Consider the following 24,780-nt stretch of genomic DNA (forward strand, 5'->3'; position numbering starts at 1 on the left):
GATAGCAAGTAGTAAAAGTGCTGTACTTACCCTACTTATCACCACAGTTCCAAGCATAAGCTCATTTTATGGTAACTTCTCCCCCCAATACCTCCACTTTCTGCTATTTGCTTGGCCAGTGGGGCCTGATGCCTTTGTGCTAAAACGACACTTCTGTCAGGTAACCAGGGATCTCTACACTCCATCACCATAAACACATATTAAAACACTATGGGCCCGGCAGTGGTTGGCATATGCCTTTAGTCCCAGCACTCGGGAGGCAGAGGCAGGCGGATATCCATGAGTTCGAGGCCAGCCTGGTATACAGAGTGACTTCCAGGACAGGCTCCAAAATAACAGAAAAACCCTGTCTCCAAAACAAAAACAAAACAACAAAAAACACTATGGAGTCTGGCATGGTGGCACTTCGGGAGGCGGAGCACGTGATCTCTGTGAGTTTGAGGTCAGCCTGGTCAACAAAGCCAGTTCCAGAACAGCTGGGATGGTCTTTAAAAACAAACAAACAAACAAAAAACATTTTACCTATGATCAAAACCTCAAAAAAAAAAAAAAAACAACTCACAACTTTATAAACAAAGTCTAAATAATATTTCACCCAATGTCTGAAAAAGCTTTCTAAAATGTTTATATTTAAGAAAAACTTAGCAAGTTATTTAAATAACCCTATGAACATTCTTTATAAGAGTAAAGAATCATTAGTAATTTGTCTTAAGGGTACAAGGTGGTAGCCATGTTAGTCAGGACAATTCAAAAATATCCCAAGCTTCAACATAAATACAACCCTAGTGTATACAAATATCCCTTTGATTCTGACAACTGTTTTTCCTCCTCCTTTGTTCCAAGCTGCTTCTTTCCTCCCTTCCGCCTCTGTCCCTCTCTTTCCACTGTTTCACTCATTCTGTAGAGACAGGCCTCACAGCTTAGTGTAAAAAACACAAAGTAACCCACAGCAGTCAAATAATAAATAATAAATGTACATTTACATCTGTGATGTCACCTAGCTGCACTAGCAGGCGCTAAATTAACTTCGGAAACCCAATCCTCCAACTAGTCCTGTGCAATGGGTACTCAGTACCATCCTCATTTTACAGACAAGGCGAAGAGTTCAGAATGCTGCCCCAAATCATACATACTATAATAAGGGAACAAAAACTCAAAATAAATGGATTCAGTCTAGTTACTTTGCCAACCAACGCAGTAACAACTGAGCTGAACTGGAACATTCTGTTAACAAAAGAAATAGAAACAATGATCAATGGCCTCCAGGGAAAGATATTTTAAAAGAGAAAAGACAGAAAGACAGACAAGGCCTAGCAAGGGGACCTTAAGGGGACTGTGGAGAGTGTGTTGAGTAGTACTGACTAGTTCAGAGAGCAAATGATTGTTGCAGTGTGTGGATGGAAAGTAGATGACTCAGAGATCTGTGTGGAGTTAAAATACACTCCAGTTGTTGACAGGTCTAGGCACCCAGTCGGGCAAAATGTAGGGAGGATTCCTTAGTTTCTAACTAGCATAAATTAAAGAATAATGGTGTAATTCATTGAGACAGAGACATCCAGAAATCCAAACTGTGGGCCAGCAAGATGGCTCTGTGGGCAAAGACGCCTGCTGTGCAAGCCTGGATACCTGAGTTCAATCCCCAGAATCCACAGAGAAGTGTGGAGAGAACTAACAACTTCACAAAGTTGTCCTCTGCATTCCAAGGCATATGCACTTGTGTATGTACACACATATACACACACGTAATTCTTTTTAAAATTCAGACTTAAGGACATCACGAATTTGCTCTGAGATGTTCAATTTAAGATGACTTTGAGAAGAGAAGGCAGAGAGAATCCTTTAGATGGAAGGTAGCTCAGCAGGAAGAAATAGAGCAATTGACATGCAGAAGAGGGCTAGTCTACAGAGGGCCTGGCTTGAGTCAACGAAAACTTACACTCGGGCTTTCAAGTAAGACAAGGCGAGAGCAGCCAACGTATGTCACGGAACCCTAGCAAGAGTAGTGTTAGCAGAAAGAAGCAGCGGCCAACAAGCCCAAACAATGTCAGCTGAAAACTGAAAAACGTCTTCCGACTTGGCTACCGGGGAGACTACTGGTGGCTTCAGCCAACGTTTTCTCCCGTGACCAGGGAAAAGTCTAACAGGAGTAAAGAGGAGGCAAAGAAATCAAACAGCCGAAAACAACTCTAGAAAAGTTTGGAGGTGATGGGGAAAGGGAGGAAAGAGAGGCCGCAGAAGGTAAATAGGAGCATGTTTATTTGTCTTGTTTTCTTAGGTAGAAGAAATGCGAGCTTGTATACGGGGACCAGGATGCCTCATGGGGAGGGGCATGACCATTGAGACCCCGGGAGGCTTTCCGGGAGCCCACGCAATCTCCACCCCGATGCTCTCCCGTTCAACAGCGGCTCCCTCCCCTTGTCTGCTTTGCACCGCTCCAGGCCGGTGCTGCCAAAGCCATCGGCCCCGCTCGGGGTCGTCTCCTTACCGCAATGGCCCCCTCGCTCAGGCGTCCCACCATGGCTGCACCGCTAACTCCCGCGCTCGCGCTCCAGCACCGCCCGAGCTTCACTGCCGGGTCCGGCGGGCTGCTCACCGATTGGCCAGAGCATCTGTGCGCGCAGCTCCCGCCCCCGACGTGCGCGCGGTGCGAGGGGCGGACCTAGGCGCCGGCAGCCGCGGGATTGGCTACCGCGCGGCGGGCGGAGCACGTGACCCACCCGAGGCCGGGTTCGAGGCCTAGTGGCGGGACGGCGGGGACTGAGGGCGGGGCTACGTCCGTGTCTGCGCCGCGCCGCGCCGCTGAGTTGGTCACTTGCCAGCTGTCGGAAGTTTGCCGGCCCCTTTGGCGGATGGACAGCATGGCCGCCCAGGGGGCAATCGGAGCTGTTCCCTGGTAACTCTGCTGCTAAATATAGTCAAAGCAGTGACCTGAGTCCCTCATCCATCCACGCGGTGCGTGCCCGGCGCCCGTGCCAGGCCCAGAGCTTGACACTGTGGGATAAACCAGGTAAAGCAGACTCAGTCCCCGCCCTCAGAAGAGCGTAGTCCGACCTCGGCGTCGTGGCAGCGTCGAGCCCAGATTTAAGGGGGACGCGATAAGGGCCACACGTGTGGTGAAGTCCCGGGGGGTGGGAGGGATGGGGATCAATCAGTGAGGCTTTGGAGGAGATGCCGTTTAAACTGAGTCACATATGTGTGGGAATTTGTCAGGTGGCTTCCGAGTGAGGGTAGTGGTGTTCCTAAAAACACAAACGGCCCATGCCACAGTCCTGGAGAACCTACGGTCTTGTCTGTAATCCCAGCCCTTGGGATGTGGAGGCAGCACAAGTTCAAGGTCATCCTTAACAACACCGTAAATTCGGGGTCAGCCTAGACTACACGAGACCCTCAAAAATAAAAATTGGAGGGGGGGGGGCTGGTGTGGTGGCGCTCAGGAGTTAGAACCAGACAGATTTCTGTGAGTTCGAAGCCAGCCAAGGCTACATAGGAAGAAGACCAGGTCTCAAAAAGAAAACAAAAACAAAACAACAATAACAACTACAACATCACAAAAAAATCCGAGTCTATGAACTGAAAGAAAGATCTGGAGATTGAAACAGAAAACTGAACCATCTTAGAAATTAAAATTCTAATTTCATAGTTGCTGGGGTGAAGGCCTTGGACAACTAGAGTAAACAGAGGTCTAGAGGGACTGGAATATGAATCAAATACCATGTTTATTTTTTTAAAGATTTATTTGTTTATTATGTATACATTGTTCTGCCTACATATGTCCCTGCAGGCCAGAAGAGGGCACCAGGTCTCATCACAGGTGGTTGAGAGCCACCATGTGGGTGCAGGGAATTGAACTCAGGACCTCTGGGAGAACAGTCGGTGCTCTTAACCTCTGAGCCATCGTCTCTCCAGCCCCCAAATACCATATTTATATAACCACTATCTACCATAGTTCCTTGAACAGTTTTCCAAAGAATATTCTGAGTGACAGAATGTCCAGTGACTTGGTACCACCGATTATATCTCCTCCCGCATATCAACAACTATAGAAAAAGACCCGAGAAATTGATTTGGTTGCTTCTCACTTGCTATATGAAATCTCGATTTTATAAATTGTGCATTTGTAGAAAGGTGAATCCTTAATCTCTACCTTTGCAGAACTAAGGTGGCATGGATCTGCCTGTGGATGAATGGAGATCTTACCTTCTTGACAAGTGGGCGTCACTCCCGAAGGCTGTGCAGGACACAGTTTCCACAGCAGATGCGTTGAGCGACGTCTTTCTTCGCTCCTCCTCCCTTCTCCAGTGAGTGAAAGGAAACTTCGGGGATTTTGATCTGGAAACCGTTCTCTCCTGTCATTTGATCTAAAGTTACATCTTTTTCTGCTGGAAAGAGTAGCTTTATGTTTTTATATTATGAGGCATTAAGCAGTTCTTATCTGTTTTCACATTTCTTCCTAGTCTGTGATTATAGAATGTGTAGGGATAACTATTTTCCTTTTTTGGTATGTATTATATTTCAGTAATTTAGTGTCTTGTTGTAGTCCTGAGGCTGTACCCTTCCTGTCACTCAAAGGATATATGGTGCAGATTGTGTAGCTGCCAAAGAAATTCGTTAAATGCTATAGTTGGGAAAGAACCCTAGAAATTATATAGTCTAGCCCCAATAATTTTCAGATTCTATGGACTATATTCATTGGTAAGCTAGACATTTTTGGTTGTGAGCCTAGCCTTTAACGGCTGAGCCATCTCTCCAGCCCGGTAAGCTAGACATTTTATATCTCTACCTAGTAAACATATGCATATGTAGAAAACAGTGGAATTAACCAAGTTTCATTTATTCAATGAATATTATTTTTAATTTTCTGAAATTAAAATATAATTGCATCATTTCCTCCCTCCAACCTTCTCATGTACCCCTCCCCACCTTGCTCTTGCCCTCTCTCAAATTCATGGCCTCTTTTATTTTTAAGTTGTAGTTGTGTGTGTGTGTGTGTTTCTAAATATATAAATGCAATCTAGGCAGTCCATATGATGTTGCTTGTATGTGTATGATTGCAGGACAGACCACTTTGTATTGGATAACCAGCTGGGGCTTGGTTTCCCTGGAGAAGATTATTTCTCCCACTCTGAACATTCTTTAGTTTCTTGTAGTTCTTTGTCTGACATTGGGCCCCTGTGAGAACCTTTTCCCCTTTCAGGCTAACCTTTATATTGGTGTCATCCTTATCCAGGTCTTGTTTAGGCAGCCATATTGTTGAGACTTCATAGCTTCCCTGGCATTTCTGGGAGATGCAATCTCACAGCAGACTTTCTGGCTCTTAAAATCTTTCCATCCATCTTCCTCCTGTTCCCTGAGCCTGAACTGCAAGAGCTATGCTGTCAATGTATCAGTTGGGGCTGAGCTCCATGTGATCACTTGTTCAGTAACTGTTATTGATTGTCAGTGGCAATCAGTAATATTAATCCCTGCACTCCAGAGGCAGAGGCAGGTAGACTGGTCTATGTAGAGAGTTCCAGGCCAGAAAGGGCAATATAGTGAGACTCTGTCTCAAAAACAAAAAAAAAATAAAGGGGGACAGGGTTGTTCCAGCAGAACATGTAATAAAAATTGCAACAAAAGCCGGGCAGTGGTGACCGGGAGGCAGAGCCAGGTGGATCTCTGTGAGTTCAAGGAAAGGCTCAAAGTTACACAGAGAAACCCTGTCTCGAAAAACAAAAACAAAAACAAAAACAAAAAAAAATTGCAACAAAAAGGTCAAATGACAGCGACCACCAGGAAAGGATGTGAATGTGCATGCACCGAGTAGGTTCGAGCACTAGCAAGAAAGCTAGTCTGGATCACAGCGGAATGAGCTGAGAGCAGAGGGACAAGTGGTAATAGGGCACAGTGAGTACCGGGAAACACGCCTGGCACAAACCACGCCATTAGGAAGTGCCATCAACCCAGTGAGCCTGGGAAGGCTCTTCCCAGCCCCTCCGAAGAGGATTCTCACCTTGGGAGGACCTGAGCAGAGAGGCAGCCTGTGCATAGGCTTCTGACCCCAGCACTGTGATGGTAATGAGTGGCTGTTGTTCTGAGCTGCTCAGCTGCGGAGAAGAGCAAACTAGTTGGCGGAAGGCTTGAGAGAAGCGTGATGTGAACTGACTGTATGTTCAAGCAGAGATGAGCAAACTAAGCATGCAGGATAAAGTTATTTCAATTGTATGTTTTCCTCTTAGGACCACAGCTAAGGATGGTTTTGCCAGATAGACATTTGCAGTTGATTTTAGGATAAGGAGTATTGGCCTTGAACCCTAATTAAGCAAAATGACATGGTTTTTTGTTTGTTTGTTTGTTTGTTTGTTTGTTTGTTTTTGGTTTTTCCAGACAGGGTTTCTCTGTGTAATTTTGGTGCCTGTCCTGGATCTCGCTTTGTAGACCAGTCTGGCCTCGAACTCACAGAGATCCGCCTGGCTCTGCCTCCCAAGTCCTAGGATTAAAGACATGCACCACCACCCCGCTTGCTTTGCTTTTAATAAAGAAAGGCCAGTGAGATGACTAAGCAAGTAAATGCTTGCTTCCTAGGATGTAAGCCTGCCTGACCACCTAATATGTAAGCTTGGTAACCTGAGTTCAATCCCCATATCCACATAAAGGTGGAAGGAGAGATCCAACTCTGCAGGGTTGTTCTCTGACCTCCACACATATGCTGTGGAAAACATGAACATGAATGCACACACATACACTAATAATAATACAACTAATTAATTAATTAGAAAATAAATAATTCCATTGTTGTCATTAGTAGACTTATATTACAAAAATTATACTCTACTATTATATTTTTAATTTTGTCAAAAGATTTTGGAAATCTGCTTGCTATATGAGTAACTGTAATAGATTAAAATCTTCTAGGCTTGCAAAATCTAAATACTCTAGCTTTCTATGTGAAAAGTTGGCTGAGCCCTGATTTTTCTTTTTAATGATTTTCTATTGAAATTTCTTTTACTTTTGTGTATGTGTGTAGCATATACACGCACATGCCACAGTGTACAGGTGGAGGTCAGAGGACAACTCTGGAGAGTTGGTCTCTCTTTCCACAACTCAGGTTCAGGGATTGAACTCAGATCATCAAACTTGGCAGGAAGTAATTTAGGTCTGAACAGTCTCACTGGTCCTGAGCCCTGTTGTAAAGACTCACTCTGTCTGCTGTGTTAAGGCCAGGCAGCAGAAGGAGCCAGAGTAGAAGCAGAGACGCCTGAAAGGCCACCAAAGTAACCCCGATGAGAAGATGCACATAGGCCAGGATGACTGTGATTAGGGTAGGAAGAAGCATTTGGATTCTGAGGTAGATTTAATAGCAGTTCTTGACATGAGATGTGTTGTGGAGTAGAATGTGAGAAGTACAGATGGCCCCAGGGAGAAGGATGACATTGCCACATCTGGAAACCACAGACAGGGAAAGAAGACCCACACTTTGTATTTGAGTTGCATGTGGCCAGTAGATATATCCGATGGCGATGTCTAAACACGTTTGGAATTTAAGAGAGAGGCCTGGGATAGAGATACAAGCCTGGGAGAGCTCTGTGGCATTTAGAGCCGTCAAATTGGCTGTCTCCAAGCAAGCATGTGTGGATGCTCACTGCATGAGCTGTATTGTGACAGTTTGCCTTCTGTTTACCTCGTTTTGAAATGCTAATCAGAGCCCACTAAATTCATTTCATGACCCATTGAATCATGACCTGCAATTTGAAAAAACTGAAAAATATCTAAAGCAGTCTACAGGAGCTGTGGATTCCCTTTACAGAATTTCAAAAATGGTAGGGAACTGATGAAAGTATGGATCATGGGCAGAATTTTGCCTAGATAAATCAGTCTGGTTTACTAACAGAACAATGTAGTAAACAGCAAGAATCATTTGAATATTTGATGCATTGGTAGGAATATAAATTAAAGAGGGGGGTTTGTCTGATTGTTTAATACAGGAGTTCCTCAAGACTAGCCTGGGCTCCCTTCCCTTTTCGATTTGTATTCTCAACTGAGGAAGTTGCATTTCAGACCAGTGATATCAGTTTTCTTTGAAATGTCCTTAAAATGTATGGAAAGCCTCTTTTCTGAGACTCAAATCTATAAATCCAGCTAACTTCTTGAAAATCTCAAAGATACTTAAGAATTTAGCATATCCAGAAACAAACACATGATTTGCCATCAAAATCATATTCCCAGCTGGGCGGTGGTAGCGCACACCTTTAATCCCAGCACTTGGGAGGCAGAGCCAGGTGGATGTCTGTGAGTTCCAGGCCAGCCTGGTCTACAGAGCACCAAAACTACACAGAGTCTCAAAAAACAAAACAAACAAAAGTCAGATTCCCTTCCGGTGGTCCCTATCCTAGTGAATCACAACAGCCTTTGGTTCAGTTCCTAACCTGGAGATTTTAGGGCCTGTTCTAGTTTTGTTCCTGTTGCTGTGATAAGATATCCTGGCATAAAGCAACTTGGAAAAGGTTTATTTGCCTTGCAGTTCTGGGATATGGTCCATGATTTCCAGGAAGTCAAGGCAGAGACTAAAAGCATCACATCCATAGTCAAGAAAAGCAAAAGTGAACACCTGGATCCTGGCTTGCTTGCCTGTTTCTTCTCTCTTACACTGCTTGAGACCTCCTGCTCAGGGAATGGTACTGCTCACAGTGGGCTGGGTCTTCCACATCAATTAACAATCAGGATATTCCCTATCAACATGCCCTTAGCCCACCCCAGCATAGACAGTCCCTTCATTGAGACTCTTCCCAGATGACTCTTGGTGATGTAAGTTGACAATTAAAGCTAACCATCCAGAGCTATTCTGTACTGAAAAACCAAATTTGTAAGCTAGGCCTAGTAGCACATGAAGGAGGATCATCTTATAGAATCTCTTATTGAACTGTACCAACACCTGCCCAGTTACAATCCAGAAACTGGCTGATTACTTTCCTTCTCCATTACACTCCACATTAAATCTATTCTCAAATCTTGTGTTTGCAGTATGTATTGGCAAATTTCTTCACATTTGACAAAGAGGACTTCTGCTTCTAGGTGGGATATGCTAGGTCACAGCAGGCAATACTCCCAAGGCAACTAAAAATTCTGCTGTAACAAACACATTTTACAGACATCAGATAGCAGCAAGGTCTAGATAAACTAAATTTCTGAAGGGAAAAACTGCTTCTTAGTGATCATTAGCTATTTTCTTTCCTGAGGATAAATTGTAGACCAAAGAGTTAAGTATGAGCCTAGCTAAGTGACCACCCTGAAAGAAGCGGAAGTTGGCAGAAGTCTTGGCAGTCATTTGGATCTGGTCTGGTGGATTGACAAATGGACAAATTCATAGCCCAAATACGAAAATCAGTTTTCCCCAGTTCTCAGGAACAGAAAGTCAAGTAACAGGGTGGAATAAAGTCTTCAGTCTTAATAGTGGAGGAATAAAATCTCACTGCAGCAAACACAATTAAAAAATCTCTCTGTCAAGACATTTGCCAGATGTTGAATGTCTATGATGTGACAAGCCACAGATCCATGTTCAGAGCCCCCAAGACCAAAACCTTGAGGCCTAAAGAAATGGAGAGTTCTTTCTAGGCTCTCACACTAAAGCTCAGGAGGACCACATCCAAGGAGCAGTGAAAAACTAGCTATACTGAATTTTGTGGAGTGAGTTGTTTGTTTTTAAGACAAGGTCTGTCCATGTAGCTCAGGCTGACTCCAGGTTTAATCCTAGCAGAAGGAAACCTGCTTAAACATGAAGACTGAGTTCAAAACCCTAGTACCCACATATATTAGAATTCTCTAAAGTAATAGAGCTGGTAGAATAAATATATGGCTTTTGTTTTGGTTTGGTTTGGTTTGGTTTTGGTTTGGTTTCTTTGTTTTGTTTTGAGACAGGGTTTCTCTGTGTAGCCCCAGCTGTCCTGAAACTCGCTCTGTAGCCCAGGCTGGCCTCAAGCTCACAGAGATCTGCCTGCTTCTACCTCCCAAGTGCTAGGATTAAAGGCTTACACCACAGTGCCTGACTGAATATATGTATTAAAATGGGGTTTATTAAATTGACTTACATGATACAGTCTGGGTGATCAACAGTGGGTTGTCTGACATTGAAGAGGCTGAGAATCTAGTAGTTCCTCAGTCCACGAGGCGGGATGTCTCAGCTGACCCAGCTAAAAGGCCTTCAGGATTCCTAGAGAGCTTCTGGTCTACAGTCTAGGTTGGAAGTTGGCAGAAATTGCTTGTTATATCAGCAAAGGAATGCCTCAACAACAGGACAGATGAACTTGCCAGCAAGAGTGAAGGCAAAGAGGCAAATGGCAAAGTTTCCTTTTCCATGTCCTTTTATTGGGCTGCCACTAGAAGGTACTATACATTTAGTGTGAGTCTTCTCACTTTTAGTGATCTGATCAAGAAACTCACTCACGGGGCTGGAGAGATGACTCAGTGGTTAAGAGCACTTATTGCTCTTGCAGAGGATGTGGGTCCATTCCCAGAACTCACATGGTAGTTTACAGCTATCAGTTACTCCAGTTCCATGGGATCCATCACTATCTTCTGACCTCCGTGGGCACCGGGCACAGATGTGTACATATACATACATGAGGTGAAGCATTCATACATATAAAATTAAATTTGTAAGAAAATCCTTCTCAAGAATGCCAGCAGCTTGAATTTTATTAGTTGTTTACAGATCCATTTGTTGACAACTAAGATAAACCAAACATGACCGCATCCATCTGTAACCTCAGGTGTTACTTAGATGTGGGGTGGAGACAGGTGGATCCCAGGGTCTCACTCGCCAGGCAGCCTTGCTGAAAAAGTGAGCTCCAGGTTCAGTGAGAGACCCTGTCTCAAAAAGTAAGATGAAGAAACAATTGAGGAAGACATCCATACATTGTTCTGTGGCCTCCATATGCACACAGAGATGCCCATGTTCATACATAACATACACACACAGTAAAATGAAGTTAAAAATTAGACAAGTAGGACATGGTAGCATAGGCTTATAATCAAACACTTGAGAGACTGAGGCAGGAGCAGCAGGAGTTTGAGGCCAGGGCTGGAGAGACGGCTCAGCAGTTAGGAACATTTTCTGCTCTTCTAGAGGACCCGGGTTCACTTCCCAGCATGGAATTCTCATGGCAGCTCAAAACCATCTATAACTCCAGTTCCAGGGGATCTATGCTGGCTAGTTTTTAGGTCAACTTGACATGAGCTTGTATTATCTGAGAAGGAACCTCAGTTGAAAAAATATCCCCCATCAGATTGGCCTGTAGGTAAGCCAATGAGATGATTTCTTGACTGATGATTGATATGGAAGGGCCCAGTCTACTGTGGGCAGTGCCATTCCTGGGTGGTCCTGAAGTGTATAAGAAAGCAGGCAGCCGGGTGGTGGCGCACGCCTTTGATCCCAGCACTCGGGAGGCAGAGGCAGGTGGATCTCTGTGAGTTCGAGGCCAGCCTGGGCTACAGAGTGAGTTCCAGGACAGGCTCCAAAGCTACACCGAGAAACCCTGCCTCGAAAAACCAATAATTAATTAATTGATTGATTGATTGATTGATTAATTAATTAGTTTTAAAAAGGAAGGAAGGGGGAGAGAGAGAGGAAGGAAGGAAGGAAGGAAGGAAGGAAGGAAGGAAGGGAGAAGGCTGAGCAAGCCAGTAAGTGGCTTTCCACCCTGACTTTTCTTTGAGTTCCTGCCTCCAAGTTCCTGCCTCGAGTTCCTGCCTCGAGTTCCTGCCCTGACTTCCCTCAGTGATGGAGTGTGACCTGAGAGTTGAGAGATAAAATAAACTCATTCCTCCCCACGTTACTTTTGGTCATGGTGTTTTATCACAGCAATAGAAACCATAACAAAGAATCCAGGGCCCTCTTCTAGCCTCTGAGGGCACCATGTAAGCATGTGGTGCACAAACATCCATGCAGGCAAAAACACCCATGCACACAATACATTTTAAGAACGGACTGGAGAGATGGCTTAATGGTTATGAACACTGGCTGCTCTAGCAGGGACCCAGGTTCAATTCCCAGCACCCACATGGCAGCTCACAGCTGCTTGCAATTCAAGCTCTAAGTGATCTGATGCTCTCTTCTGGCCTCCTGTGGCACCAGGCATACACATGGTGCACATGAAAATAAATAATTGATTAAAGAGGAAAAAAAAATGTAAAGAGTTTGAGGCCAGCCTGGGCTACATAGTGAAACTTTTCCTCAAAGCAAATAAAACAAAACATCTAAATGTTAATAAATATTGGTTGAATGACACTTTAGAAAGTATATGAAATTGTGAGTTCAGTGACTAGTATATATTAATGCTTAAAAATAACATATAAAGGAGAATCCTGGATAAACAGCTTCATGGGTAGCTCTGAGAGCAGTGTACCCTGGTGCTCTCTTCTCCAAGGAAAGCCTTCCAAATGTTTATATACCCCTGAGCACTTGGTAGGATATTGCTGATTCCAGAAATGTCCTCAAAGGAGCGTTTTGGTTTTTGTTGTTTTTTTTTTTGTCATTGTCTTTGCTACAAAGTACTCTTTTGGGTTTTTGTTGTTGTTGCTTGATTTTTGTTTTGTTTCTTTTTGTTTTGTTTTTTTAAATTAGTTTTTTGTTTTTGTTTTCCAAGACAGAGTTTCTCTGTATAGCTTTGCACCTTTCCTGGATCTTGCTCTGTAAACCAGGCTGGCCTTGAACTCAGAGATCTACCTGCCTCTGCCTCCAGAGTGCAGGGATCAAAGGTGTACCGCCTGGTGTGTTTTTGTTTTTTTAAAACTGTTCACACTGTGTAGCCCTGGCTGGTATAGTACTTGCTTTGTGGTATCAAACTGACAGTGATCTTGCCTCAGCCTCCAGAGTGCTGGGTGTATAGGCATGCATAACCTTTGTGTGGCTGTAGAGTTCTTTTTTCAGTCTCTTTATTGTGGGGCATATGTGTGGAGCTCAGAGGGAATTTGTGGGAATTGTTCTCTCCTCCCACTGTGTGGGTCCCAGGGATCAAACTAAGGTTGTCAGATCTTTTTGGCAAGCACTTTCACATGCTGAGCATCTCACCAGCCCCAGTTTTGATGTTTGGTTGTTTTGGGTTGGGGAAAGTGTGTGGTTGTTTTGGGTTGGGGAAAGCTGTGTGGTGGTTTTGGGTTGGGGAGAGCTGTTTGGTTGTTTGGGGGTCTAGAGATTGAACATGGAGCCTCAGAAATGCCTTTTTTAAATGTTTGTTTTTTGAGATAGGCTTTCACTGTGTAACCCTGGAACTATGTAGACTAGACTGGCCTTGAACCCACAGAGATCCTCCTGCCCCTGCCTCCCAAGTGCTCAAATCAAAGGTGTGCATAGCCGGACCCGACCAGCATTCGTCTTTTGAATGACTATGCCTTCCTTATCTGTATCTTGACATGCACTCCCATTGTGATTTGTTGCTTGGTTCCTAGCGGGTTGTGGTTTTTGTTTTGGTTTTTGTTTTCTTTCTTTTTTTCCTTGGTGGTGTTCTTTTATAAACTGTGGGTGCTTTAAGATGCAGGGTCTGGCTGACCGAGGTAGGCTGACCGAGCTATGCTGGTAGCAGTGGGCCTGTAAGGTGTAGGCAGCTCTGTGTCCTGCCCCACCACACAGTGAACCAAACGCCTGTGCCATCCACGCCCTCCTGCCATGGTGGTGCCCAAATTACAGCTCGTCTCCCTGCCATCACGGATGGAAACCTCCTGCAGCCTTCCCTCTGCAGTTGCTTCTGTCAGGGGTTTTGGTCACAGCAACGTGAAAGCTAACTGTAAAAGCTAGGTTGTATATCAAGAACCCTTTCTACCAACACTGTCCTCTCTGCTTCCTTCCCCCCAGTTCTTAATATAAATCCAGTTCAGTGCATCCAGAAGCATTCAAGCAGTGCCTGGGCTGCCTTCAAATTCACTCCAGTGGATTACTCCATCTCCTTGAACTCAGCTTCCACAAAGTCTTGTGGCAAGATGTAGACAAGTCTTTGTCATACTGTCACAGGAATGCCTCTGACCCAGTTCCCAGGAAAATGCTTACTCCCTTCTGAGACCTCACGAGCACGGCCTTTACTATTTGAACTGTGAGCATTCTGTTCTCAGTTTTCACCAGACTAGACCAGTAAATTTAGTTTGTAACGTTCTGTCTTTCTGTAGCCTAGGGCTCCACTTCTCTAGACACCTCCTCTAACCCAGGTCTGGAGCATCTGAACTCCATCAGCAGGTAAACATGGCAGCAACCCCACCGCCAGCCCCGCTTTCTGTGTTGCTCAGTTTCTCCTCGTTGTAGCCTGGTAAAACTCGGGGAGGAAGCTTTGTTCTGGCTTACAGTTTCAGTACAGAGTCATCTGGCTGCATGGCTTTGAACATGAAGGAAATGAGAGAATCGTGTGAGTAGGAGGGGCTTGTGGCAGAAGAGGCTGCTCACTGCAAGCCAAGAAGCAGAGAAAGCAAAGGACCAGCAACAAGGTAGACCCTTCAGGGGCGTGCCCCCAGTGACGAACTTCCTCCTGGTAGGCCTTCCCTCAGTAATACTTTCAGATTGCCAATCTGTCAATTAATCCGCTGATTGGATCAGAGCTTTCCTGACCCAGTCACTTCCCAAGGGTCCCACCTCTGGACTATGCTCAACTCAGGAGTTTTGGGAAACTTTTCACATTCTTCTCATTCGTGTCAAAGATATATAGTCAAAGAGCTTTCTAGTCCTTTTGTGTATTTGCATATGTTTGTACAAAAATCCATTCGATATCTTTTTCTATATTCTCCACTAGATTATATTGTGTGCGCTGTTCTACAGGGGCTTTTCAACATCATACCTTAGTCTTCTTAACAGCCGTATGATGTAACTAGAATAGTATAATTATGTCCCAATTTAGTTGTTCTTTTTCCTACTGATGAGCAGTTAAGTATTTTTTGTTATTTGGTTTTGTTTCACTATTACAAACAATGCTGCAGTAAACAATCTTTATGTGTGTTTTTGAGCACATACTTAAGAAATTAAGATAGACTCTTACACAGAGAATTGCTCCACCCTAGGTTATGGCATCTTTAAATGAACAGTTACCGCCATATTGTCCAGCAGAAAGCCTTTACCACCTTACCATAAACAATGTGTGAGAGATGTTTCCCTCATTCTCACCAACATTCCAGAGCAACAGTCCTTGGGTTCAGTACCACAGAATATGAAAAGAACAAAGGCAAATATTTAATTGACAGTTTTTCTGATCACAAGCAAAAGAGTCTTTTTCTGGTGTTAAGCTCTTTCACATTGCTTCTATGAGTTATTTGTTTGTGTCCTTTGTCCATTGATCTAGTGAGTCATCTAACATCTAGCTATAAGTCTGGCTGTTTAAATATTTGCTATGCTTCACTATGTATGTTACTAATTTTTCCAGATTTTTAAATCTCTTTCAAAACTTATGATACCTTTCATTGTATAGTCAGCCATCTATATCCACAGGACCTTGGATGGAAAATATTAGGCAGGAAAAAGAATCCCAACAAGTCCTCCCAAAGCCAAGTTTGAATTGCATCACATGCTGTACTGAATCTGTGTACCTGACATGATATGTAGGCACACCCAGTTAAGCTTCCTGCTCTTCACAGATCCTCTCTCCAGCAGTCAGTGTTCGAGCACAATTCTCTACATCTGCTATAGCATTTGTGCTGTGTGTAGGTAGCCTTAGAATGTATCTGTACTGATCATATATAGGCTCGTTTTTTTCTTGTCATTAGTCACTGAACCATACAACACAACTGTGTAGATGGCATTTATGCTATCTTAAGTATTGTAAGTAACATATGGCAGCCAATGGTAGAGGTCTTACCTTACCTAGCATATATAAGATCTTGGGCTTGGTCCCCAGCTCACCCCCTCACACACACACACACACACACACACACACACACACACACACAGAAATGTTGTAAAGAATAAGGAAGGATTTGCATGTTACATGCATATACTACACCATACTGCATAGGGACTTAAACACTGGCAGATTGTGCGTGTGTGTTGTTTTGACTTTCACACAAGCATTTCTGTTATTTGGGTTGGATTGTGGGGGGGGGGTTATCTTAGTGTATGTTTTAAATAATTTATTTAATTTTATTTTATTTGCATTTGTGTGAAGGTGTCAGATCTCCTGGAACGGGAGGTACAGACAGTTGTGAGCTGCCTTGTGGGTGCCTTGTGGGAATTGAACTTGGGTCCTCTGGAAGAGCAGCCAGTGCTCCTAACCCCTGAGCCATCTCTCCAGCCCAAGTGTATTTTTTTTAAAGATTCATTTTATGGCCAGGCAGTGGTGGCACACACCTTTAATCCCAGCACTTGGGAGGCAGAGGCAGTCAAATCTCTGTGAGTTTGAGGCCAGCCTGGTCTACAGAGTGAGTTCCAGGACAGGCTCCAAAGCTACACAGAGAAACTGTCTCAAAAAAAAAAAAAACCAAAAGAAAAAAAGAAAAAGAATTATTTTATGTGTCTGGGCACCACATGTGTACCTGGTGCCCACAGTCATCAGAAGAGGGCATTGGCTCCCCTGGAACTTGAGTTGCAGATGATTGTGAGCTATCCTGTGATATAGGAACTGAACCCAGGTCCTCTGCAAGAGCAACAGGTGCTCTTAACTATTGATCAGTCTCTCTAGTCTCTTTGCTTAAGTCAGAGCTTTTCTATGTAAACATGTCCTGGATCTTGCTATGTAGACCAGGCTGACCTTGAACTCATGGTGATCCTTCTGCATCTGCCTCTCCATTGCTTAAACTATGTGTCAGCACCGCAGCTTTTGTGTAGTCCTTGTGGTATTTGTCATATAGCCCAGGCTAACCTCAAGCTCATGGTAGTCCTCTCTCAACCTCAAATGCTAGGATTGCTAGTGTGCACCACAGGCCTGGCTCGTCGTTTTTGTTGTTGTTGTTGTTGTTTGTTTGTTTTTTACAGCTTCTGAATTATATGTCTTGTTTAAACATCAAGATTATAAAATTGTATTCTCTTCTAACTTTTTTATAGTTTTATACTTTTAACTCTCTAATCCATCCAAAAATGTTCCAGCTCTATTGGCCTATAATTGATAGATTAAAAATTATATGTATCTACAGTGTTGTCTTAGTCAGTGTTCTGCTGCTGTGAAGAGACACCATGACCAAGGCAACCCTTATAAAAGAAAACATTTAACTGGGGGCTTATACAGTTTTAGAGGTTTAGTCCATTATCATGTAAGGGAACACGTCAGCACAAAGGCAGGCATGGTGCTGGAGAAGTAGTTGAGAACTTTACATCCTGATCTACAAGCAGGGGAGGAAGGGAGGGAGAGAGAGACAGAGACAGAGGCAGAGAGAGACAGAGACAGAGGCTATGCCTGACATGGGCTTTTGAAACCTCAAAGCCCACACCCAGTGACATACCTCCTTCAACGAAGCCACACCTCCTAATCCTCATGGAACAGTTCCATTCCCTAATGACTAAGCAATGGAATCTATTCTCATTCAAACCACCACAGGTGTACAATGTGAGGTCACAATACACATACACAGCTGAAATTAATGTTGTGTGTGATTGGTTAATTTTTTGTCAACTTACACATACCTAGACATATGGGAGAGGTAATCTGAATTCAGGAATTGCCTCCATCAGATTAGCTCGTGGACACGTCTGTGGGGCATTTTCTTGATTGCTGATTGTTGTAGAAGGGCACATCCCACTGTGGGCAGCCCTACACCTGGGCAGATGATCTTGAGAAGTATAAGTAAGAAAGGTAGCTGTGTAGAAGTCTGGGAACAAGCCAGTATGAAGCCTTCCTCCATGGTTTCCGTTCCAGTTCCTGCCTCCAGATTCCATCTTGATGAACTCCTATCCTGACTTTGCTCAATGATTGACTGTTATCAGGACATGTAAACCAAGTAAACCTTTTCCTCCCGTGGTAGCCTTTATCACAGCAACGGAGAACCAAACTAGGATGATATTTTAATTTTTTTTGAACAAGACAGTTTGTCTGCAGCATTATTGAATGGCCCATCTTGTCCCCAATACTTCAAAATGCCATACTTATTGAAAATAAGTTCCTGTGTACTTTGTAAATTTGTTTCTAGATTTTGTTTTGTTTTGTTTTTATTTTTGTTTTTTGTTTCTCTGTGTAGTTTTGGTGCCTGTCCTGGATCTCACTCTATAGCCAGGCTGGCCTTGAACTCAAAGAGATCCTCCTGGCTTTGCTTCCTGAGTGCTGGGATTAATACATGTGCCACTACCACCCGGCTGTTTCTAGACTCTGTATGCCAAAACCAAAGAGTTTTAATTACTATGACCTCATTCATTTTATAACTTTTTGAGTTTCAAGTTAACAGAAACCCAGCCCAAATTTGATATTTGTAACTATGAAACTAAAATTTTCAAAAGCAGATGTATTTTCAGGCTGTTTGTATACAAAGGCTCAGAGCATGTCACCAGACTTCATATTTCTTCAACATTTAACAGCTCTTGCATTTGGTAATGTTGTGCCCATTCTTAGCCCAGGGCACACTCCCTTAGCTTATTAACCCCAGAGATAGTTTCATTGAGGAATTCTGGGAGGCTTTATTTTATTTTCTAAGACAGGGTCTCACTATGTAGCTCTGACTGTCCTGGAACTCACTATGTAGATCATGTTGGCCTAGAGCTCACAGAGATCCTCCAGCCACTACCTCCCAAGTGCTGGGAGTAAAGGCATGCTCAGCTTTGCCCAGCCATGGCAAGAGATTAGCCTAACTCTGATTTCCCACATATCCCTTTGGTCAAAGATAGGCAGCTCCTTCTGATGTGATCTGGTGTGATCTGGAGGTCAATCTTGTTTCCACTCAAGGAACAGTTTCCCCACTGAGATTTAGGAGGAAGTAGGAGGGAAGGGAACTCAAAAAACAGGGAATCAGAGGCAGGTTGATCTCTGTGAGTTCAAGGTCAACCTGGTCTACAAAGAGAGTTCTAGGACAGCTAGAGCTACACAGAGAAACCCTGTCTTGAGAAAACAAATCATCATCATCATCATCATCATCATCATCATCATCATCAGGGAGCCCTCCAGTATGAATGGGACTTCCTAACTAAATAATTAGGCCAAGATGCACACATCCAGTCACTACCCTTCTTCAGAACCTGTGTTATGTCGTGTACATTTCCCCATGTAAACTTTAGAATTGGCTTGTTGAGTTTCATAAAAAATGTTGTTGGGCTCTTGATTGGGATTGTGTTAAATTTATAGATTCATTTAGGGAGAGCTGACATCTTTACAATATTAGATGTTTTCATCCAAGGAAAAGATTGTCTTGCCACTTACTTGGGGTTTCTTTTATGTCCTTAAGTAAAGGTTTATAGTTTTCTTTATATAGGTCTTGCACATTTCCTGCTAGATTTATTTTTACTTGTAAGGTTTTGTTGTTATTGTATATAAACATTTTCCCCCAATTACATTCTATAATTGATGGTTAGGGGTTATAAATAAAAGGTTGAATTTTTTTAAATTGCTGTATAAATGACTGCTTGGTGTACTATAACATTATTTCACTGTTACGCCAATATCCTTGGCATTTTTAGGTTAGATAGTGACATCTGTCCATAGCACTCCTCTGACCCAGTGTGTGTACGACTTACTTCCTTTTCACCTTTGACAGCCCAAGCACACATCTGACGCTGTGGTGATTGCTAATGCACATTAGGATAGTTACCATAGGCTTATAACATGCAGCTTGCTGCAGTTTAAGGGAGTTGCCCTATAGTCCTCCTTCCATTTATTTATTTATTTGTTTGTTTGTTTGTTTATTTTTAATCCTGGCATGATCAGACACTAGAATGCCTAGGAATGTTCCTCTGGAACATCAGTCAGTGCTCTTAACCACTGAGCCATCTCTCTCCTCTGCCATATATTCCTTAACACTAAAGTTTTATCATAAATACACATTGGACTTTATCAAAATTTTAAAAATATCTTGAGAAATTACCATTTTTCTTCATTCGTTTAAGTAAGATTTTTCTAACTATAGTTATAAATACTATTAGCCTACATATTTCTTCTGTTCTTTTTGTCTACTCTTGGAATCAGAATTGTGATGGTCTCAGAATGAATCAGGAGCTTTCCTGTCTCTTCCTCTGTTCTTAAATCACTTTATAATGTAAGGATGATACGTATATCTGCCAGCTAGGCCTTACACACAACAGGTGTCTGCCACAACCTTCCAAAACAGTACTACCAGTCAGAGACCATGTTCAAACACATGAGCCTTTGGGGGACTTGGCACATTTAAACAGAACATTGTTATCTAAGGAAATCTGGTCACTCCTAGCAGAAGCCTAAAAATATGTAAAGGTAAACATCAGTGATAGCTGCACTTATTCCTCCTCCTCCTCTTTTTTCTTTTTCCTCTTTGCTTTCTTCTTCTTTTTCTTTCTTTCTTTTTTTCTTTTTTTGCAACATGGTCTCACTATGTAACCCTAACTAGCCTGGAACTTGCTATATAGACCTGGCTGGCCTCTGTCTCCTGAATGCTGATATTAACAGTGTGTACTACCACATCTAGCCTGCACTTATTTTGAAATGGAGAGAGAAAAAAATAGATATAAATATAGATGAATGCCAGTTACTAAATTATTACTTCTTTGTACTTAGTTGAAGGCCAAGGCAGGGATTTTTCCACTTTGCAAGTTGTCTCCATTAAGAGACTTTTCTTCTTTTGGTCTCACTAGAGAGAGGTGAGAGAGAGTGGGGGAAGGGAGGAGAGAGGGGGAAGGGAGGAGATTTGAAGGAGAACGCCCCCACAGGTTCATAGATTTGAATGCTTGGGCCCCAGAACTGTTTGGGAAGGATTAGGAGGTGTGTCCTGGTTAGAGTAGGTGTGGCCAGTTGGAGGAGGTGTGTCAGTAGGGGGTTGGGTTTTGAGGTTTCAAAAGTTCATGCCAGGCCCAGTGTGTGTGTGTGTGTGTGTGTGTGTGTGTGTGTGTGTGTGTGTGCGCGTGCCTACAGATCAGGATGTAGAGCTCTCAGCTACTACTCTGGCACCATGCCTATGTGTTTCCCACCATGGTGATCATGAACTAAACTGTAAGCAAGCCTCCAATTAAATACTTGGTTTTATAAGAGTTGCCTTGGTCAGTGTGGTCTTCACAGTAATAGTGACCTTAACTAAGGCAGAGAATGAGAGTGTTGTGTGACACTAGTCTTGCATCACTAAAAGCCCACTCCAGTGTAGCCGGAATGTTTGTCAGTCCCACCTGGCTATAAAATAATCACTCAGAGGCTTAATATTAATTACAGACTGTATGGCCTATGACTCAAGCTTCTTGCTAGCTAGTTCTCTTATCTTAAGTTAACCCATTTCTATAAATCTGTATGTTGCCATGTGGTTGTGGCGTTACCGGTCTGCTGACATCTTGTTGCTCCATCGGCAGCTTGTGCCTCTCTTGACTCCTCTCTTCGTTGTCTGGTCTTCAGTTTGAGTGCACTACCTAACCTAAAGCCAGTGCAGCTTCATTTATGATCCAGTTGGAGTCACACGTATTCACAGCGTACAGAAAGACACCCCACAACACTCCAGCATAGGAAGCTCAGGAAAGCTAGAAACCTAAAATTCACTGCACAACCTACAGGCAGCTCAACAAGGTATCCCTTGGAGCCAGACCCATGGGTCTGAGCCTCTTCCAGACAGCCAGGCTTAGCTGATGTGACAGTGTCTCTCCCCAATCCTAACAGCTTCTGTATGCTTGGGGAAAGGATGGACCTAGTGAGTCCAGGCAGCTTCAGAGACTCCCTGAGCTCATAAGCTTCCTGAACTATTTCACCTCCCATGGAGCATCTGTGTTTAAGGAGCTCCCCCAAGGTGGAGGCTGTTTTCTGAAAAAATTGCCCAGTGACAGAGTTGAAGGCCGGAGGAAGCTGGAATTCGGCTCTTTGTTACTAGTTACAAGCCATGTGGGAAAGGATGAAGTTAGACCTTTATATCATATATAAAATTAAGTGAAACAGAATTTAAAATTTAAAGAGCTAAAACTGTGATTCTCTTAAAAGAAAGTCTTCATGGCTGGGTTTGGCAATGATTACTGGATGTGTCAATAGCATGGCCAGTGGGGGAAAAATAAACTGGACTTCATCCAGATTAAACTGTTAAGAATCAAAAGACAGTACCAAGAGAATAAAAACACAGCCCACAAAATGGAAGCAAGTACTTGTTAATCATTTTTATCAGAGTATTAATATCCAGAGTTAATAAAGAACTCCCACAACTCAACAACAATTTTTAAAAATCCAATTAAAAAACAAGCAAATAACTTGAATCAACATTTCTCTGAAGAAGATGATACACAAACAGCCAATAAACATGTAAAATGATGCTTTACAACATTAATGATCAAGGAAATGCAAATCAACCCTGAGATAAGATACCACTTCACAGTCATTAGACAGCTGCTACTCAAAAACAAAGCCAGAAATGTTGGTGAAGATGTGTAGAAATGGAAACCCTTCTCACAGCCAGTGGGAATATAAAATGATACAACCATTGTGGAAAATTGCTTGAAAGTTAGAGAATTATTGTATGATCCAATAATCCCACTTCTGGGTTTATATCCAAAAGAATTGAAAGCAGGATGTGAGCAAATATTTGCACACCAGTGTTCATAGACACATTATCCACAGTAGTTAAAAGTGGAAACCACATTGTCTTAGTCATTGTTCTACTGCTGTGAAGAGACACTATGACCACAATAACTTTTATAAAAGAAAGCATTTAATTGGGTGCGTACTAGAGTTTCAGAGGGTTAGTTCATTGTCATCATGGCAGGGAGCATGGTGGCATGCGGGCAGACATGGTGCTGGAGGAGCAGCTGAGAGTTTATATCTGCATTAGCAGTCAGCAGGAACAGTGTGACACTGGACCTGACTTGGGCTTTTGGAGCCTCAAAGCCCATCCTCAGTGACATACTTCCTCCAACAAGGCCACACCTACACCAAAAAGGCCACAGCTCCGGTTCCTCTCAAGTTGTACCTGCAACCAATTTACTTACAGCACCGCTCCCTGATGACTAAGCATCCAAATATGAGCCTGTGAGGGCCGTTCTTACTCAAACACCACACACATGAATGTCTACCCGCACACGAGTGGATAATGAAATATTATTCAACCATTTTTTTAAATAGTGAAATTCTGGGACATGCTGCAACATGTTGAACCTTGAAAACTTTTTATCAAGTGAAATAAGCCAAACACACAAAAAAGACAGATATGCTCCATCCAGCAAGGCTTGCTTCGGGAACCAGAATAAAGGATAGACATGTGTACAGAAAGGCTGGAATAGGTGGGCTGTGCTCTCTGATGGAAGACATCTACTATGCCACAACTTGGGAACTCAGCCGTTTGTTGTATACTGCATAAGCAGCAGGTTAGCTAGTCCTGGTGGGCAGTCTCTGTAGAGGAACAGTCTCTGGTTGCAGTCATCCCAAAGGAGAAAGCTCTGGTTGCTAGTTTTGGACACAGCCAGGACCAGAGGACAGCTTTGCCAGTTCCCACGGGTCTGAGGCAAAGCCATGTCAACAGAACACATTCACTCTGGACTTCATCCACTCCCTCATAATATTACCTGTAATCTCTTTATATAAAGAATTTCTAATGGGGTCAGCAAGATGGCTCTGTGGTTTCTTGAGACTAACCCTTAAGACCTGAGACCCACACCGTGGGAGAAGAGAACCAACTCCCACAAGGTGTCCTCTGACCTCCACACGTGCACCCTGGAACACACACACACACACACACACACACACACACACACACACACACACACATAAGTGAAAACGGAGTTTAAAAATTTCAAGAACCCACACTAGGCAAATGATGTAAAATGTAGAAAGAATTTACATGGAACTGGGGAGAAGGCAGAGTGATGAGGTAACAGCGTATTTCCGTTTGGGACGATGCAGAGGACAGCTAGTCATGGCGCTCATCCAGAATCCCAGCCCTTTGGAAGCTGAGACGAAAGAAAACAGCTGCTGTGAATCATAGGCAGAGTGAGAGCAGAGTGGGACCCTTTCTGAACGAAAGGGAGTGGCGGGGACAGTCAGCTGGCTAGGGGTGCAAACACCTGCCATGCAAGTGTGACCAGCTGAATTTGATCGCTAGAACCCACAGTGCAAGGAGAGAACCAAGTCCTGAAAGTTGTCCTCTGACCTCCACATGCATGCTATGATGTACGTTATATGCTTGTACAGGCACACATGCAAAATAATGTACAGGAAACAAACAACAGTGATAGCCAGCGCTAGGAAGGAAGAGGCAGGGGGACAACTTTTGGAGTTCTCTCCTATCATCATTTGGATCCCAGGATCAAACTCAGGTTGTCAGGTTTGGCAACAAGTGCCTTTATGAGTTGAGCCATCTAGTTGCCCACACATATACACTTTTAACATCGTGTGTCTGTGTGTCTGTGTGTCTGTGTCTGTCTGTCTGTCTATGTCTGTGTGTTTGAAAAAAAAAACCTTGATGGGTGGTGGTGGCACACACCTTTGATCCCAGCACTCCAGAGGCAGAGCCAGGCAGATCTCTGTGAGTTCGAGGCCAGCCTGGTCTACAGAGCGAGTTCCAAGACAGGCACCAAAACAACACAGAGAAACTCTGTCTCAGAAAAAAACCTTATTGTCTTGCTCAGGCTGGCCTCCAACTTGTGGTAATCCTGTTACCTCAGTTTCTTAATGGCTGGGATTACAGGTCTGCACCACCATGCCTAGATTTTTTTTTTTTTTTTTTGAGCTGAGGATCGAACCCAGGGCCTTGTGCTTGCTAGACGAGCGCTCTACCACT

General features: G+C 43.4%; 2 protein-coding genes across 3 annotated transcripts in view; one reads left to right on the forward strand and one right to left on the reverse strand.

Annotated features, from left to right (window-relative positions):
- Rpa1 (replication protein A1) overlaps window positions 1-2,663 on the reverse strand; it is a 56,626-nt gene extending 53,963 nt beyond the window's left edge. The window contains exon 1 of the mRNA XM_036195086.1: window positions 2,486-2,663. Coding sequence (XP_036050979.1) covers window positions 2,486-2,518 — 33 coding nt within the window. The 5' untranslated portion in view covers window positions 2,519-2,663. The remainder of the gene's footprint in view (window positions 1-2,485) is intronic.
- Window positions 2,664-2,725: 62 nt separating this feature from the next.
- Smyd4 (SET and MYND domain containing 4) overlaps window positions 2,726-24,780 on the forward strand; it is a 54,284-nt gene continuing 32,229 nt past the window's right edge. Inside the window, exons 1-2 of one of the 2 annotated variants that reach the window (XM_036195084.1) lie at window positions 2,726-3,007; window positions 4,153-4,298. In XM_036195084.1, the coding sequence (XP_036050977.1) occupies window positions 4,165-4,298 (134 nt within the window). In that variant the 5' untranslated portion in view covers window positions 2,726-3,007; window positions 4,153-4,164. The remainder of the gene's footprint in view (window positions 3,008-4,152; window positions 4,299-24,780) is intronic. The other variant, XM_036195085.1, reaches the window with a different exon arrangement.

Source organism: Onychomys torridus, chromosome 8, assembly GCF_903995425.1.
Source record: "Onychomys torridus chromosome 8, mOncTor1.1, whole genome shotgun sequence".
Taxonomy (NCBI): Eukaryota; Metazoa; Chordata; class Mammalia; order Rodentia; family Cricetidae; genus Onychomys; species Onychomys torridus.